The sequence below is a fragment of the Podarcis bocagei genome (genome assembly GCF_964188305.1).
Source record: "Podarcis bocagei genome assembly, chromosome: 11".
Lineage (NCBI taxonomy): Eukaryota > Metazoa > Chordata > Lepidosauria > Squamata > Lacertidae > Podarcis > Podarcis bocagei.
The window spans coordinates 1,276,688-1,293,397 of NC_138136.1; the positions used below are offsets into that span (position 1 = coordinate 1,276,688).

General features: G+C 42.7%; 1 protein-coding gene across 1 annotated transcript in view; it reads left to right on the forward strand.

Annotated features, from left to right (window-relative positions):
• ENTREP1 (endosomal transmembrane epsin interactor 1) overlaps positions 1-10,851 on the forward strand; it is a gene marked incomplete at its 5' end in the record, with an annotated part of 47,954 nt that extends 37,103 nt beyond the window's left edge. The window contains 5 exons of the mRNA XM_081213733.1: positions 1,257-1,383; positions 2,730-2,808; positions 6,722-6,871; positions 8,596-8,885; positions 10,039-10,851. Of these exons, the coding sequence (XP_081069859.1) occupies positions 1,257-1,383; positions 2,730-2,808; positions 6,722-6,871; positions 8,596-8,885; positions 10,039-10,239 (847 nt within the window). The 3' untranslated portion in view covers positions 10,240-10,851. The remainder of the gene's footprint in view (positions 1-1,256; positions 1,384-2,729; positions 2,809-6,721; positions 6,872-8,595; positions 8,886-10,038) is intronic.
• Between the last annotated feature and the right edge of the window lie 5,859 nt (positions 10,852-16,710).

Below are 16,710 nucleotides of genomic sequence, written 5' to 3' on the forward strand. Positions count from 1 at the left end.
CGGTAATTGGATAGGTCTAAAGGATCTAGTGAAGTTTTAAGAGTGGACACACCACTGCTTCCTTCAGTTCCCCTGGGAATGTCCCCATGCCAATGCTTTACTATGTAACATAGCTAGACTCTTAGAGCAGTCCAGTTTTCTCTGCATCTTTCCCTTTCCTCCTTGCACACGACAGTTTTATGAAGAGCCTGGAGACAATCTGTTCGCAGCCCTTTATAGTATGAGGTGGCGGCAGCTGATAGTGTCTTGCAAATAGAAATGGCTTGGACTAATGGAAAGTAAATTGATTGTGCAGGATAAAATACTAATCAAATCCTGGCCATCCCTGCCACCTCCTGTAGTCTGCCTGATCTTTAGAGTCATTATTATGCAGATTCCCTTCGTCAAAATAAAAAATAGAAAGCAAGAAGTGTGAAAGAAAACTAAGTGAAGCAGAACTCATGGAAAGAGTGGAACTGAAGTGTTCCCCTGTCTTTTCCCTAGTCCCAGATTGGTGCACCTCTCTTCACTCACAGTAAAATAGTAGGATGTTGAGACGCATTGGACTCAAGCAGGCTTTTTACCCCCTGCTGGTTCCCCTAAAAAAATAATCTCAAAAAACTGGAATAGTAATTATTGCTCTTTACCTAAATCCTGTAGGTATCAGTTTCAAATTTTCATATAAAGTCAAGTAAAGCATAGCATAATAGGCCATTTAAGTATGGGGAGTTTAAATATATAGGCACATTATGCACCAAATAAAAATATGTCTGTTAATTAGGAAATTTGAATGGCTTGGGATTCAGAGTATAAAAGTTTGCTGTCTAAGGGATGAGGGAGAAATTCAATTTACATTTCATGATCATGGCGCTGAATTTTCACACAGCCTGATCTAGAATTAGGTGTGAAGGTTTTCTAGAGCTGCAGCCTAAGCATGAAAAAGGAACTGAAGAATGTAAGGAAACATTAATAGCACATAGCAATGTGAGAGAGGATCCTTCTGGGGCACCACAGAGGCCTTTCCTGCCAACCTCTTACCTAGGAGTCAGCTGTGCAGCTGGCTTAAAATATAACAGCATCTCCAGCTGCTTATGCCACTTTCAGATAACAGTCTGTTTGGGTTATGTTAGAGGCCCTGTGAAGATTCTTGAAAGAGTATCCTACAAATTGCTCTTCTACAAAAGAATGATATCTGCTGTGGTCACTGAATTCTGTGGGACCACTTTCCATAGAAGAGTCGAGGGAACTTTATAGCTGATACAACCTTTTTCTCCTAGGATGCTGGGTTCTGATGTCATCCCACTGCCACATATTTATGGAGCCAGAATTAAAGGAGTTGAGGTTTTTTGTCCGCTTGATTCCCCACCTCCTTATGAAGCTGTGGTTGGCCAGAATCATGCGCAGGTACTGTCCATTGGATTCCACCAACTTGATGTGCTTTCACAGCAGATTATTGAATTTTTATTTTTCTGCTTAGGAATAAGTAGCTAAATACGTTCAGGTTTTAACTGGAAGTTGCTAAATTGGGAATGAAAGATATTTAGCTAGTTTGGATTTCATATCTCTTGAGTATATACTTTTGCTTCTTTTGTAGTGTTGTTTTTTGTAGTATCCTAGTATTAGATTATATGTATCTTGACTATATACTTTTGGTTTTTGTAGTATCCTAGTATTGGATCCAAACATAGTCATGCACTGAGTAGACCCATTTAAATAAGTGGAACTCAACCTCATTGATTTTCAGTGAATCTACTCCATGTATGGTGAGAATCAGAGTCCAATCCCTAAACCTGAGTGTAATACTAGAAGCTGAAAAGGCATAAATAGTATCTTCAATTTCACTGGTAATCTGAATTTTAAAGTATATACCGTATTTTTTGCCCTATAGGACGCACTTTTTCCCCTCCAAAAATGAAGGGGAAATCTGTGTGCGTCCTATGGGGCGAATACAGGCTTTCACTGAAGCTTGGAGAGTGAGAGGGGTTGGTGCGCACCGACCCCTCTCGCTCTCCAGGCTTCAGGAAGCTATCAGCAAGCCGCAGGAGTTCCCGCAGGGCTCCCCACGCTGCGGATAGCAGCCTGCTGCCCGGCGGGCAGGGCACCCTGAAGCAGAGTGCCCCGCGCGCCGGGCAGACATCGGCCAGCCCCACAAGCTCGGGGGACAGCGGGGAGGCGCAGCGCCGCCATCCTGCTGTTCCTCAATCTGGTTTGGAGGCTGGCGCTGGGGAGAAGCGCGCTTCTCCCCAGGGCCAGCCCCACAAGCTCGGGGGACAGCGGGGAGGCGGAGCGCTGCCATACCGCTGTTCCCCCACCTGGTTTTGGGGGGGAAATAAAGGGGGAAAATTTCCTTTCTTTCCCCCCCAAAAAACTAGGTGCGTCCTATGGGACGGAGCGTCCTATAGGATGAAAAATACGGTATAACATGTTTTGCTGTTCAAAGCAGGTTTTAAAAATAATAATGAAGTTTTCCCTGAGGGATAAGCTACTTTCCATTTGCATAACTCATTTTGATAATTAGTTTGAAAAACCAAGCATAATATGGTTTGTCTTGCTTTTTGCCCAGCTTCTTATACCCCACCCCCACCTATGGCCCAAGGATTATATGCTTGCTTGCTAGCTCCTTAATATTTATTGGTCTTTGAATGGGAGGATAGGTGTTGATTTTACCAAGATACTGAAGAGCTCTTGAATTGTCCTTTCTATGAATTCCCTATTAATATTTATGTGGATAATGTTAATTTTTTATTTAGGGAAACACATTTCAAATTTCAGATGCTTCAGAAGCAGTGATTGGCTCACCTGGACAGAATGAGGCACAAGTATCTCCAGGTAAAGATGTAGGCTTGATTTTAAGTACTTGGAAAAAAGGCCTTTGGAAGTGTGGTGGTGGAGTTGATGCTGAATGCATAAGCAGCAAGCGGATGCACCTCTGTAACAAATGTTTCCTACTCTTGTTTTCAACAGTGCAGCATCTGACATGGGATTTCATTAGAACAATTGACCACAGTTAAGAGTATTAAAGGTGATTCACCTGCAAAACATGTTCCTAGAACCCCACATCAGGAATAAGGGGTGACTAACCATTTTTATCTAAATTATGGAAGAAAGCACCCTCTGCTTTTAAGCTTCAAACAGATTCATAGAAGATTCACCAGATTGTTCAACAGTACTTTATAATTTTAAAAAAATTCAGTGTAGCTTCAGATAAGAGCAAACAAAAAAACAGTATGCAGTTCTACCAAGGTTGGTCTGTGAAAAAAAGTTTTAAATAGGTTTTGAATAAATGCATTTGGTTTATTTAAACTTTTTTGCAGAAATATTATATTCTATCAGGGAAATGTTGAATTCAGGAACCCTGATAGAATAAAGTTTATGGCTTTGTATCACTAGATGGATGAGGACAAACAGATTCGAGCTGACTTATGGTAGATTTCTGTTAATATAATGCTTTTAGAAATGTTGGTGGCAAAGAACGGTATTGGTTGTCTAACTGCAGAGCAGCTGGATGATGCTAACTTTGTGCATCTCTGGCAGAAGTCCTGAAACATGGTTTTTTCATGGGAGGAGCCATCACAGTTCCTGTGCTCTTGACCCCTGAACAAGACTTTGTCTGCCACTCACCCCATCTTTGCAGTTCTCCTGTTGATTTGTCCTTTGCAGGCAGCAGCTAAAGAGGTTAGCAGATGGTTTTAGCAATTCAAGCTGATCTTGAATTGAATTGAGTTGAGTCTGTGGTTCAGCAAGCTTTTGTCTACACCCAGACGGGCAGGGTAGAAATAAAATTATCATCATCTAACTTATTTTCATTTCACTAGGAACTGGGCCAAGATGATCACACATGTACCCAAAACATTTGTTTCCAAAGCTAATTATATCAATTATTTATTTATTTGAATATTTTATTAGTTGAATATAAGAACAACATATAATCAAATACAAGCAATCAAATACAGTTTTCCCCTAACCCCCCCCCCCAAAAAAACAGCCCCAACTACGTCCAGGTAATTACATTAGTAATATAATCAAATAAAAAATTATTTCTACAGTTGCTGGTTTAAAAAATATTCCACATGCTTCCATGTGTCTTAGGTGGTTTAAATGCATGTTCTTTCTTTGATGCATATGTAATAAAGGAGGACCATGTTATGTAAAAGTTATGTAGTTTCTCACGTTGTTTTGTTTCACATACCCTTTCTGTTAACTTTTCCATCAAAATTAATTCCCAGACATAAGCATACCAGACTTCATATAGGTTCACGTTTAATGTCCTCCAGTGTCTAGCAGCAGCAAGACGTGCTGCAGTTAAAAGATGCACAATTAAGTCTTTGTCTCTAAGATTTTGTGCTTCATCTGCAAATATAGAAAGCAATGCTATTTTGGGATCTAAATTGATCAATTGAGATGTAATTTGTTCCATTTCCTGAAATATTTTTCACCAGAAGTTTTTAATCAATGGGCATTTCCACCACATGTGTATAAATGTTCCTTCATTCCCACATTGCGGAGAAATATTTTTGTCTATTTTGCTCAGCAATGTGGAATGCAAGTACCATCTGTGGGTTAGTTTTATGGTGTTTTCTCTTATTTGGGCAGAAATAGCTCGAAAGGGGGCTTTTTGCCACATTCCTTCCCACAATCCATCATCAATCCCTTCTCCCAAGTCTTTCCCATCTAGTCTTCAACATGGAGGGCTTTGAGGTTGAAAAATTTACAATCACTTTATAGATTAAAGCAATTAGACCATTACCTCTAGGGTCTGTGGTATATAAAATGTTTTCAAATGTAGTTAGTGACTTCGTCCCTTGTTTGCAGATTTCTGTGTTACTTATAAAATGGATGACTTGATGGATTACCATCCAATTGTGGGAAAAGTTTTAAACCATTTCTTGTAGTATTAATCCAGACAAAGGGGTGTTTTCTTTGTAAAAGTCTTTAAGCCAAAACAGGCCCACATTTTCCCATTTTTCAAAGGGGAATGTTCTATATTATAGAAAGTAGGGTGAAATGCCAATGGTATTACAGGAGAAAGTTGAGAGGCCATCCTTGGGAACCATTTCTTCCACACTTTTAGATTAGATAATAAAGAGGGGTTTTCTATCTCAATATTATTTTTTTACTAATTTGCCAAAATGGGACCCCTCTTACTGAATTCTGTTCATTTGGGTTTTTCATATTTAGCAAAGCTATTTGTTGAGATCCTTGAATTACCAGAAAAATGCTATGTAGATGGGCAGCTGCATACATGATATTAGGTACTGCCACCTCCTTTGGCTGGTTTATATAATGCTTTATATGGTAACCTTGGCCTTTTATTCTGGTGTATAAATTTTAGAAGCATGTTTTGCCAATTTTGTAATTTTTTGTCTTCTATGGTTATTGGTAAGAATCTGAAGAGGCACCATCATTTTTATAGTGGCAATTTGGCCCAACCATGACAGCAAACCCTTGCTCCAAGTTTTCAATTTTTGTCTAATCTTTCGGATCATTGGACCAAAATTAAGCTTTTCCAAATTTTGAAGGACTCAACCGACTCCAAGTCTTTATTTGGTTTTGGTAGCACTATGATGTGTGTGCTTTTCCAAGTTCCATGTGTCAGGCCATGATCCGTTATATCTGTAAATATTTCAGCAAGAATGAGGCCTTATAGCATTTTTGTATTACAGTTGAACCTTGGTTCTTGAGCTTCTCAGAAGCCGAAAAATTCGGAACCTGAAAGCCAAAAACCCGGAAGCAATTGCTTCCGTCTTTGAATGTGCCTCGGAGCTTGAACAGCTTCCACTTTGTTTCTCCACTTTTTCAATGCATTTTGCCAACCACCCTTTGATCCTCAGTTTTTGAAAGTTTCAGAAGTCAAAGAGTCTTCTGGAACAGATTACATTTGAAAACCAAGGTTCCACTGTATTACTGAAGGAATGAACTTGGCCTTTTCTTTTTGTCCACAATGTTTGCTTCTTTGTGTTTGACAGATTTGAGATGGTACTCCTAATTTTTAATTGTTTTTATTTTGTCTTTCTGAATTAACTCCTTTTTCTATGGACCCAGCTGTTCAACTTGGGTGATGTCAGATTCAGACATCCCAGATTAAGTGAGCCTTTGTGCACAGGACTGAGATGTAGCCCTGTGTTACCTGGCAGGTCATTCAGCCTATAGAAGTTTCCTGTGGTCTACTCAGACCATGTGGAGGGTCCATCCCAAGAAACCTGCAATGGTAGGAGGACGCTTGCTGTTGGATGGGGGGGGGGGTAGAGGGTGAGGATGGGGAACCAGCTCACCATGATAAGAATGTATCTAGTAGGGCTTTGGAAGCCTTTTGTTCTGTAGATGTGAACGTTGTCACCTGTGGTACCAGCTGCTTCATGAAATGACTGAATAATGCCCTAACATTTCTAAGATGTTTTGCTTAAACTTTGGTTCCTTGAGTAATGTGAACATAATTTTGCCAGATGTGACACACACACACAGTAAAAATGTTTTTGGATGTTGCTCTAGAATGCCCTGTTGGTGCTACCTGTGACAAGGAGTATTTTTTCTCTTTTACAAATAACTTAGTGTAATACATAGTTTTTTTAAAAAAAATATTTGCTTGGGAGCCAATATTTGATTTAAAAATAGTCATAGAAATCTGTTTGAAATAAATATTAATACATGTCCCGAGGATCTTTTTTTCTACGCACTTCATTACACGCAAGCGTATTCTAACTGATTTTCTTTTCCCTTCTGAGTTGTTACTTTGTTTTTGCAGTAGGTGGTGATGAACGTAATTCTATAACTAGAGAGACCACCTTGCATCCGGATGCCAGTTTAGTCCCTGCAGGAACCTCCAAGACAGTCCTCAAGCCTCTCAGGAAACGATCAGAAAGTGATCCTGTGCTGCATGGATTTCCACCAAGAGGTGACTGGGGTTTTCCCCTAAGGAAATTTACTATAGCTTTCAGTTGTGGACCCACTCACTTTTATTTTCAGCCAGTGGACGGGAGTGAAGACCTAGACTCTGAGCCTGTTTTTGCCCAATTGGGCAGTTCAGATTTTGGTGTTAGCAGGTTATCTTGCCATCCACAGTGGCAAAGGAGGTCCCAGTTGCCAGTCATGACAAATAGGCTTTTTGCCCCCTGGTGGAAGAGGGGAAGCCGTGCTAGACTGCAACTGCTGCCCACCCAAGAGCCAGGTAAGCAGCCATTTCAGGCTGCAAAATAAAAGAGGTCTGCAGTGGTACCTTAGCTTACGTACGCTTCTGGTTACATACGCTTCTGGTTACACACTCCACTAACCCAGAAATAGTGCTTCAGGTTAAGAACTTTGCTTCAGGATGAGAACAGAAATCGTGCTCCAGCAGCGCGGCGGCAGCAGGAGGCCCCATTAGCTAAAGTGGTGCTTCAGGTTAAGAACAGTTTCAGGTTAAGAACGGACCTCCAGAACAAATTAAATACTTAACCTGAGGTACCACTGTATTTGCATTTAAGACTTTTTGATCTGTAATTGGACTGATGCCTTGGAGGAGCAAGTTAACTAATGTAAAAATTCTGTCTGTCTGTCTTGTTAGTGTGTATTCCTTAGTAGTTTCTTAATCCTAGCAACAATTTTGTAAAATACATCTTCAGGGATGTCATTTTGCATACTACTATAAATAGTAGATGAAGTGTTAGGCCTGTATTTGCACGTTACCATTCAGATACTGTATTTTTCTGTGTCTGACACTGCTGTTTGCTAAATTTGTTTAGTCCAAAAATGGGGGTCATCTTATACATACATGGTGAATGCACAGGGCTTGGGCTTGGGCCCGGGTGCAGGTGCCCGGGTTCTGGTTCTTGAAATATGGCAACCCTAACTTGGGCCAACTGCTGCAAAAAAAAAAAAAAAGCTCAGGAACTTAAGGCAACTTCCCTCAAAAAAGCTCAACAACTTGGGGTGACCTCCCCCCAAAAGCTCAAAGTTGTTCTGTTTGATGTTTAAAATACTGATTTCTTAATTTTGGGTTCAAAAAAATAGGGGTCGCCTTATAGTAGTACTATCACAAACAGTTTTACAATCTTATTTTCTGGTTATGAGTTGCTGGTCTAGTGGCAGAGTTAAAGCCCATCCAATGAATTTTTGGCAAATACAGGATTTGAATTGAAGTCTTTTGGGGCCAAAGCCAGATCATGTTTCTGGAAGAGAGCTAGAAAATACTAATAACTTCTTAAGCAACTGTTCCAGTCTGTTGTATGCCTATTCTATACAATACTAATATATAGAATTATTTGAAGCCACCATTAAATTTCACGCCAACCAAGTTTTCTGCATCTAGTAAGGAGTCAAGACTGCTATCATGGCAACCAAAGCAATATTATTGTGCAAGTTGCAAGTAGTATGGTTGAGTGTGGGTGACCATAGCAAGTCATAATAAAAACATATACTTCTCTGAAATATATATATCCTTAATACTGATTGACTCTACACTTTTGTAAGACCTATGATTATCAGGTTCCCTTTTTTATATATAGAGACAGCTGATCTGCCTTATTCTTTTGGGAGGTAGGAGGGTTTGACAAACATCATATGCTCTGCCGTGCACAATTCGAAGTGCTGGATGCAAGCCTACGTATATGCTACCCAGAAGCATTTCCTTTTTCTTTTCAGGTCCAGTGCAGAGTTGTGAAGCTGCTACCCAAACAGAATTAAAACCAGAACTAGCTACTGTCACTTTGCGAAAGAGTCTGAGAGCAAAGGCCTTGCGCTCACGGCCTCGGTCTTTGATAGACTACAAATCCTACATGGATACTAAACTGCTCGTGGCAAGGTTTCTAGAGCAGTCGTCCTGCACCATGACCCCTGACATACACGAGCTAGTGGAAGACATAAAATGTGTTTTAAAATCAGATGAGGAGCACATGGAGGAAGCCATCCACAGTGCCAGCTTCCTTGAGCAGGTAATTGATTATTGCAGCTGAACTCCTATGTTCCTTCACTGCAATTGACATATCTGGCTTTCAGGATGCAGATTCATTTTGTAGCTGCAGTTTTGGAAGTCTTGCTGGCCTGTGTCAACTTGGTTTTTGAAAGGAAAAATAATAGTTCAGTCAGAATCAAAGAGTTTAGGATTCTTTTTATGCTAGGTACTAAATGTGGTGATGGAAAAATCTAGTCACAATTCTCTTCACATTTCTCCAAGCCCGGAGCTAGTGATAATAAGTGGTGAATCTGTGTCAATATTTTTTATTTATTAACTTTTCACTTCTGAATTTATAAAATTCATCCCTATGGCAGAGTGAAACAGCAATAAGGATAAACATATGCTAACTTCATGTGGAGGTAGTGATCATGTTAATGCAGGGAAAAAAACTCATTATATACTGATGTAGTACTACTGACAAGTATGGAATAATATTTTACTCACTTGGAAAATAACCAAAAGGACTATGATACTTGTCAATGAAGCCTCCAAACTCATTTAGCACAACATAAAAATATGGACCAGCCCCTTCGATTATCTGCAACCCTTTAAAGTCTGGAGCTGGGAGGCGGATAAGTCTTAGATACACAAATAACACCACAAACGGGAAGAAGAGTATGTGCTGGGGGAATGGATCGTCTCTTAATATATCTGCTTTGGTTTGCTAGGTTACTATCAAATATTATTTCCTGCTTGTCCAATTCCATACTGAACTAGGAAAGGAGTGAAAATGGCTCAAGTTTTGAAACCAGCCTGTTTGCCATATGCCTCTTGTTGCTTTTATCCTAAAAAAAATAAAAAAATCTTTTTAAAAAGCAAAGTTGATACAACTCATTTGTCTGGATTACTGAATAGTTTTGCTATCGTTAGGAGTAAGTGCTATAGACCCATCAATAAAAGACTAAATTAGAGTCTTTTTAGATAGGATTCCAAATAAATAAACTTATGTACAGGCTCAAATTCACATGTGACTTGACTCTTTTTCAACATACTGAATGGCCCATATTAGTGTTTTCAGATTGTTGGGATTTTCATAATGAGAAGTAACTGTTTTCCTCCCTTGATATAAAAATGTGAATGGAAGGTGTTATAAGGTAAATAAAACTGTACTCCCCCCCCCTTTTTTTAAGGTAATGATCCCTGCGTGTTCATCTGCATCAAAGGCATATACGCTGCCTTTTAGAAGGCACCCGGGACTCCTGCACTTGGAGAGCTGTGGGGATGTGAGTACTTTTACTACAGCAGAAACCCGGCGGCTGGAGAGAACACAGAGGTCAGAGCCTGAACGGCCACATAGTCTCATTGGAGTTGTACGCGAAACAGTGCTCTGAACTAATAGCTATGAGTACTTTTATCAGATGAAAACCACTCTGTGAAAAAACAAGTTAATCTGTATTTCATACTTATTGCTGCTTTTGGAAACAATACTTGAGGACACTGTTGGAAGAGGTTACTTCTAGGAAAACCTCAGAATGTTCCAATGTTGAAGCTGTCTTTAAACCAAGTATATTCAGGTGCAATTTGTATATATGAGAAGCACTTTTTATTGGGTGTTGGCAAGAAATAAGAGCATGTGTTTGAAGATGTTTGGAAGCAATTGATTCATTCTACTTAAACTTCTGTAGAAGGGCTTTATGCCTCCAGTAGCTGTGGTTTCACTTACGATCTGCAGTTAATTGCTTGTGTTTTGTCTCCAAGGAAATATGTGATAGTTAGCCATTGGAATTGATGTCAAACTAAAAGTGTTCTCTCTCCTCCACCCTTCTCTGGAGATCAACTGGTGCTATACACCCATTAGCAGATGAATCACACCCTCAATCACAACTATTCAGCTGGATAAATATGTAATGGAAAACACAAATGTTGTCCACATGTACTGTGTTAAGAGTAAAAACAAAATTAATATAAAGAGTTTACAATGGGCCTCTCAGCCATTGAATGAACCTGGCTTTAATTTTTTGAACATGCTACCTGAAAGTGTTAAGGAGATAAGGGGAGCCCTCAGAAGAGCGTACATTGCTGTCCCATTCAGGAAAAATGCTAAGGTGAAAGTACAAGCCACTCTAGCAAGGAAGGACTGCACCTCTGAGTGTTTTCACTACCCTTGGTTGAACAATATACCGTATTTTTCGCTCTATAGGACACACTTTTTCCCCTCCAAAAATGAAGGGGGAAAGTGTGTGCGTCCTATGGAGCAAATGCAGGCTTTCGCTGAAGCCTGGAGAGGCAGCTCTCTCGCCAGGCTCCACAGGCTTGCGGATAACAGGCAGCAGCCTGAATCCCTGGGAGCGCAGCGCTGCGCACCCCGGGCTTTGGGCAGCTATCCGCAAGCCTTTGGAGCCCAGCGGGAGTTTCCACCTGGCTCCGCAGGCTTGCAGACAGCTGCGCTCCAAAGGCTTCAGGGTTCTTTGAGGCTGGCGGTGGGGGAAAGCAGCGCTTCCCCCCACTGCCAGCCCCACAAGCTCGGGGGGCAGCAGCAAGGCCTGCTCTTGAACGCACCTTGTTTTTGTTTGTTTTTTAAAATAATTTTTATTAAGTTTCATATTACCAAATTAAACACATCAAATCAGTTAGTCCAAATTATAACAATACATATCATGTAGTCCAATTATTTTCCAAATTATAAATTTTTGTGGGGGGTACCCATGCTTTTTGATCGGCAGGAGTCCAATCCTCAACTCTTTTCTGCTACTTTCATATTAAGAATGATATTTCCAGACCCCTCTTCTCAATGCTTGTCATTCCTCATTTTCCTTTCCTTTCACCTCCGAATTGCTCCACAAGTGGGTTGGAAAAAAAACCAGTCTTGTTTGTATTTCTGTGTGGACTTTATACTGCTCTCTCATAAATCCCAATAGTCCGAACAGTTCCGCTCGAGCAAGCAATCGCCATCTTGTCTTCCGATGAAATACAGTCCAAAAGCTCGCTCTTTAGCTTTCCCGACCTGTTGCATCGTAAATTAGTCTTTTTCCAGGAGGGCTGCCCCTTCCAGATCGCAATCTCGTCGAAAATAATAAATCTTCGGCTCGCCCTTCCCCAAGACCAAACCTTCCTGCAACACAGGTCTCATATCGAATCTCCATTTTAACTGCGTCACAAAAGAGAGCCCTTCTTCTTTCCAAGCCCTCATATCGAATCTCCATTTTAACTGCGTCACAAAAGAGAGCCCTTCTTCTTTCCAAGCCCAGAGTAAAACCTTTATCTTATTATTCCCACACAGTTTGTTTTCAGTCCCTTTTGCCAATTAGTTCCTGTGATGGATCTTCTAAGAGGGAGGGTTATTAATTAATCACATAGAGGGGGAAAAGATAAAAAGTCACTCCCCCCCTTTCAGTTCTGTTGCACTCCAATCCACATACCAGCTTGTCTGTAGTACTTGATGTAATCTTCCGTCTCAGTCTTCTTCATTTCGGTGGTACGATTGTTAGCAGATCAAGACCTCCTGCCTCTCTTGAAGCATGTGCGTTATCTTTCAACAATTTTTTTTCCTTTTAAGTAACGCAACTAGTTTCGCTCCTAGAAGTAGCTTCGGAGGAGTTCCGAGGCCCGCCGAGGGTTATGCACCCAGTGCCTCACCCCCTCCTTCTTCCGAACTCAGGGGTGATTTATGACAACAGCGGGTGAAAACTGCATCTCTCCCCCCTGGAAAGATGTTAGGGAGACTGATTTACTCCCCATAATCAGCCTCTAATTACCTCGTGTGGGCTGGATAGATCATAGAATCATAGAATCATAGAGTTGGAAGAGACCACAAGGGCCATCGAGTCCAACCCCCTGCCAAGCAGGAAACACCATCAGAGCACTCCTGACATATGGTTGTCAAGCCTCTGCTTAAAGACCTCCAAAGTAGGAGACTCCACCACACTCCTTGGCAGCAAATTCCACTGTCGAACAGCTCTTACTGTCAGGAAGTTCTTCCTAATGTTTAGGTGGAATCTTCTTTCTTGTAGTTTGGATCCATTGCTCCGTGTCCGCTTCTCTGGAGCAGCAGAAAACAACCTTTCTCCCTCCTCTATGTGACATCCTTTTATATATTTGAACATGGCTATCATATCACCCCTTAACCTCCTCTTCTCCAGGCTAAACATGCCCAGCTCCCTTAGCCGTTCCTCATAAGGCATCGTTTCCAGGCCTTTGACCATTTTGGTTGCCCTCCTCTGGACACGTTCCAGTTTGTCAGTGTCCTTCTTGAACTGTGGTGCCCAGAACTGGACACTGTACTCCAGGTGAGGTCTGACCAGAGCAGAATACAGTGGCACTATTACTTCCCTTGATCTAGATGCTATACTCCTATTGATGCAGCCCAGAATTGCATTGGCTTTTTTAGCTGCCGCGTCACACTGTTGGCTCATGTCAAGTTTGTGGTCAACCAAGACTCCTAGATCCTTTTCACATGTACTGCTCTCAAGCCAGGTGTCCCCCATCTTGTATTTGTGCCTCTCATTTTTTTTGCCCAAGTGCAATACTTTACATTTCTCCCTGTTAAAGTTCATCTTGTTTGTTTTTGCCCAGTTCTCTAATCTGTCAAGGTTGTTTTGAAGTGTGATCCTGTCCTCTGGGGTGTTAGCCACCCCTCCCAGTTTGGTGTCATCTGCAAATTTGATCAGGATGCCCTTGAGTCCATCATCCAAGTCGTTGATAAAGATGTTGAATAAGACCGGGCCCAAGACAGAACCCTGTGGCACCCCACTAGTCACTCTGTTAATATCTGTTAATATCCGCCATCTTTCAAGGCGCCCCTAGCGGCCCCCCCCTGAACGCACCTTGTTTTTGAGGGGGAGAACAAGGGAAAATCCCCCCCCCATTCTCCCCCTCTTATGGTCCGGTGCGTCCAATCGAGCGAAAAATACGGTATGCAGAGTTTAAAGAACATATTCAATTAATGTTATTAGGCATAAAAACCAACTCTATTTACTCATGCACGACGTCATTGAAGGATAGTAATGGGTTCTTCAAGGATCATTGAGGAACCACAGCCTTGTAAGCAGGTCTTGCACCAGTGTCAGTAGTAGAACCAAACAGCACTTGTAAGCTCCCTTCCTTTGATTGTTTGGAAAGTGAATGTGAATGCAGGAGAGCTGGCAATGCATTGAGAATTACTGCTATTGCTAGGTCTTGGAGTGGGGTTCTGTTTGGAAAATGGAGCTCCTGGAGAAGTCATCAGCTTCCAAGGTTTTTCTCACTTCTCATGGGTGTCCAGTAGACTAAGACGGTTCTTATAATCTAGTTAAGAGATAGCAGCAGTGCTTCCCTTGCCCCCAATACTAGAATACTGTTATTGCTGGCTCTTATATCACTGCTAAATAATGCACATTTCCCTCCAAACTAATAAAAAATAAAAGTGAAAGGATGGTAGGTGAAAAAGTTCCATGACTAAGAGTCAAAAGAAAACAGTGGACAAGCATTTGCCCTGCCCCATGAGAGAGCCAGGACCTCGGCTACAGCTCTAGAACATGCCCCAAAATGGTTCTATGGAAACATAAAATCAGTGTGGGATTGCACATAAACATAAACTAAATGGCCTATTCAGATGATGTAGCTAAGTGTGCAACAAGCTCAAATCTTAAACATAAGTATACATTTAGTACCGTAATTCCAGCAGTCACGGCAGATGTTCTCCTGGAGACAGTTTGGTTATCCTGGGGGATTTTAACATCCACGCCGACACCACCTTACAAGGGGCTGCTCAGGACTTTGTGGAAAGCATGGCCTCCATGGGGCTGTCCCATGGACATGGGCCCAACATACTCGCGGACATGCCTTAGACCTGGTGTTGGATGTGGATGATCTGACACTAAGTAACAGCGAAACTAAAGAAGTGCCATGCTCAGATCACTTCCTGGTGCAACTGGACTTCTCCGCGACCCTACCCCTCTGCAGGGAGGTAAGACCAATTCAGATGATCTGCCCCGCTGCCACTTAATGGATCCAAATGGTTTCCAGAGAGTGGTAGGGGATGCTTTATCCCATGTTGATGGCCTTTCAACTGGTTCCCTGGTGGCCCGCTGGAATGTGGAGTTAACCAGGGCTATTGACTGTCTGGCTCTGAAGTGCCCTCTCTGATTGCATTGGAGCCTGGACAGCCTCGTGGTTTTCCCCGAAGCGGAGGGCAATGAAACAATCATTGAGACAGCTAGAGTGCCAGTGGCGGAAAACTCATTCTGAATGGGACCGGACACGGGATAGAGGTCAACGTTGAGCCTACCAAGTGACTATAGCAACAGCGAAGAAGACCTTCACCGCCTCTATTGCATCTACAGAAAACAGCAGCAGGAGACTCAGGTGGTTCGCAATTTAAAGGAACCATTGGGGCCCGGTATGGGTCACATGATCTCCTGCAATTATTTTGTGAAGTTTTTTGCAGATAAAGTCGTTCAGATGCAGAATGACTCCACTGTGGGAGCAGGGCTGGGGCAGGAGAGTGCTGGTTGCGTGGAATCAATTTCAATCTGTTACCTCTGAGGATGTGGACAGGCTGCTTGGACGAGTGAAACCAACCACCTGTCTCCTTGATCCTTGCCCATCCTGGTTCATAAAGTGAGCCGGGAAGGGCTGGGCTCCACGCAGTGATGAATGCTTCCCTCCGTGAGGGAGCTTTTCCAGACCTGCTGAAAGAGGCGGTTATTAAACCGCTTCTAAAAAAACATCTATAGACCAGGCCAATATGGCCAACTATCGCCCAGTCTCAAATCTTCCATTCTAGGGCAAGGTGATTGAGCGGGTGGTTGCTGAACAACTTCAAGCATGCTTGGAGGATGCAGACAATTTAGATCCCTTCCAGTCAGGATTCAGACCTCATCATGGAACTGAAACTGCCTTGGTCACACTGGTCAATGATCTTCGGCAGGCTAGAGACAAAGGTGAGAGCAGTTTCCTAGTTCTGCTGGATCTCTCAGCGGCTTTTGGGACCATTGACCATAACATCCTTCTGGACCGCCTAGAGGGGCTGGGAGCTGAAGGCACTGTTAATACAGTGGTTCCGCTCCTTCTTCCTGGGTCATATCCAGAAAGTGTTGTTGGGGGATGAGTGTTCAGACCCCTGGGCTCTCACTTGTGGGGTGCCTCTGGGTTCCGTCCTCTCCCCCATGCTTTTCAACATCTACATGAAGCCGCTGAGAGAGATCATCGGGGGTGGGTGGGCTGGGTCAGTATGCAGATGCTACCCAGCTCTACCTCTCTTTCAAATCAACCAGTGAAGGTCCTATGTGAGTGTCTGTAGGCGGTTGGAGGATGGATGGCGGCTAACAGATTGTGGTTGAATCCTGACAAGACAGATGTACTGTTTTGGGGGGATGGGGCAGGCAGGTGTGAAGGACTCCCTGGTCCTGAATGGGTTAACTGTGCCCTGAAGGACCAGGTGTGCAACCTGGGAGTCATTTTGGGCTCCCAGCTGTCCATGGAGGTGCAGGTCAATTCTGTGTCCAGGGCAGCTGTCTACCAGCTCCATCTGGTATGCAGGCTGAGACCCTACCTACCTGCAGACTCTCTCGCCAGACTGGTGGTGCATGCTCCAGTTATCTCTTGCTTGGACTACTGCAATGCGCTCTATGGAGGTGACCCGGAAACCACAACTAATCCAGAATGCAGCAGCTAGACTGGTGACTGGGAGCGGCCACCGATACCCCATTACACCTGTCAGGGCTGCCTCAGGTCTCAGCTCACAAAAGACCAACGCCAAGTTCTTCTGATATACAAGGATGTTTATTGCAGTTCATAGATGGTTCCATCACCGAGGCGTGCAGCCCCCACGTCTGTTAGCCTTAGACCGTTGAAGTCCCCTCTGAATCAGTCCCTCCCCTGCA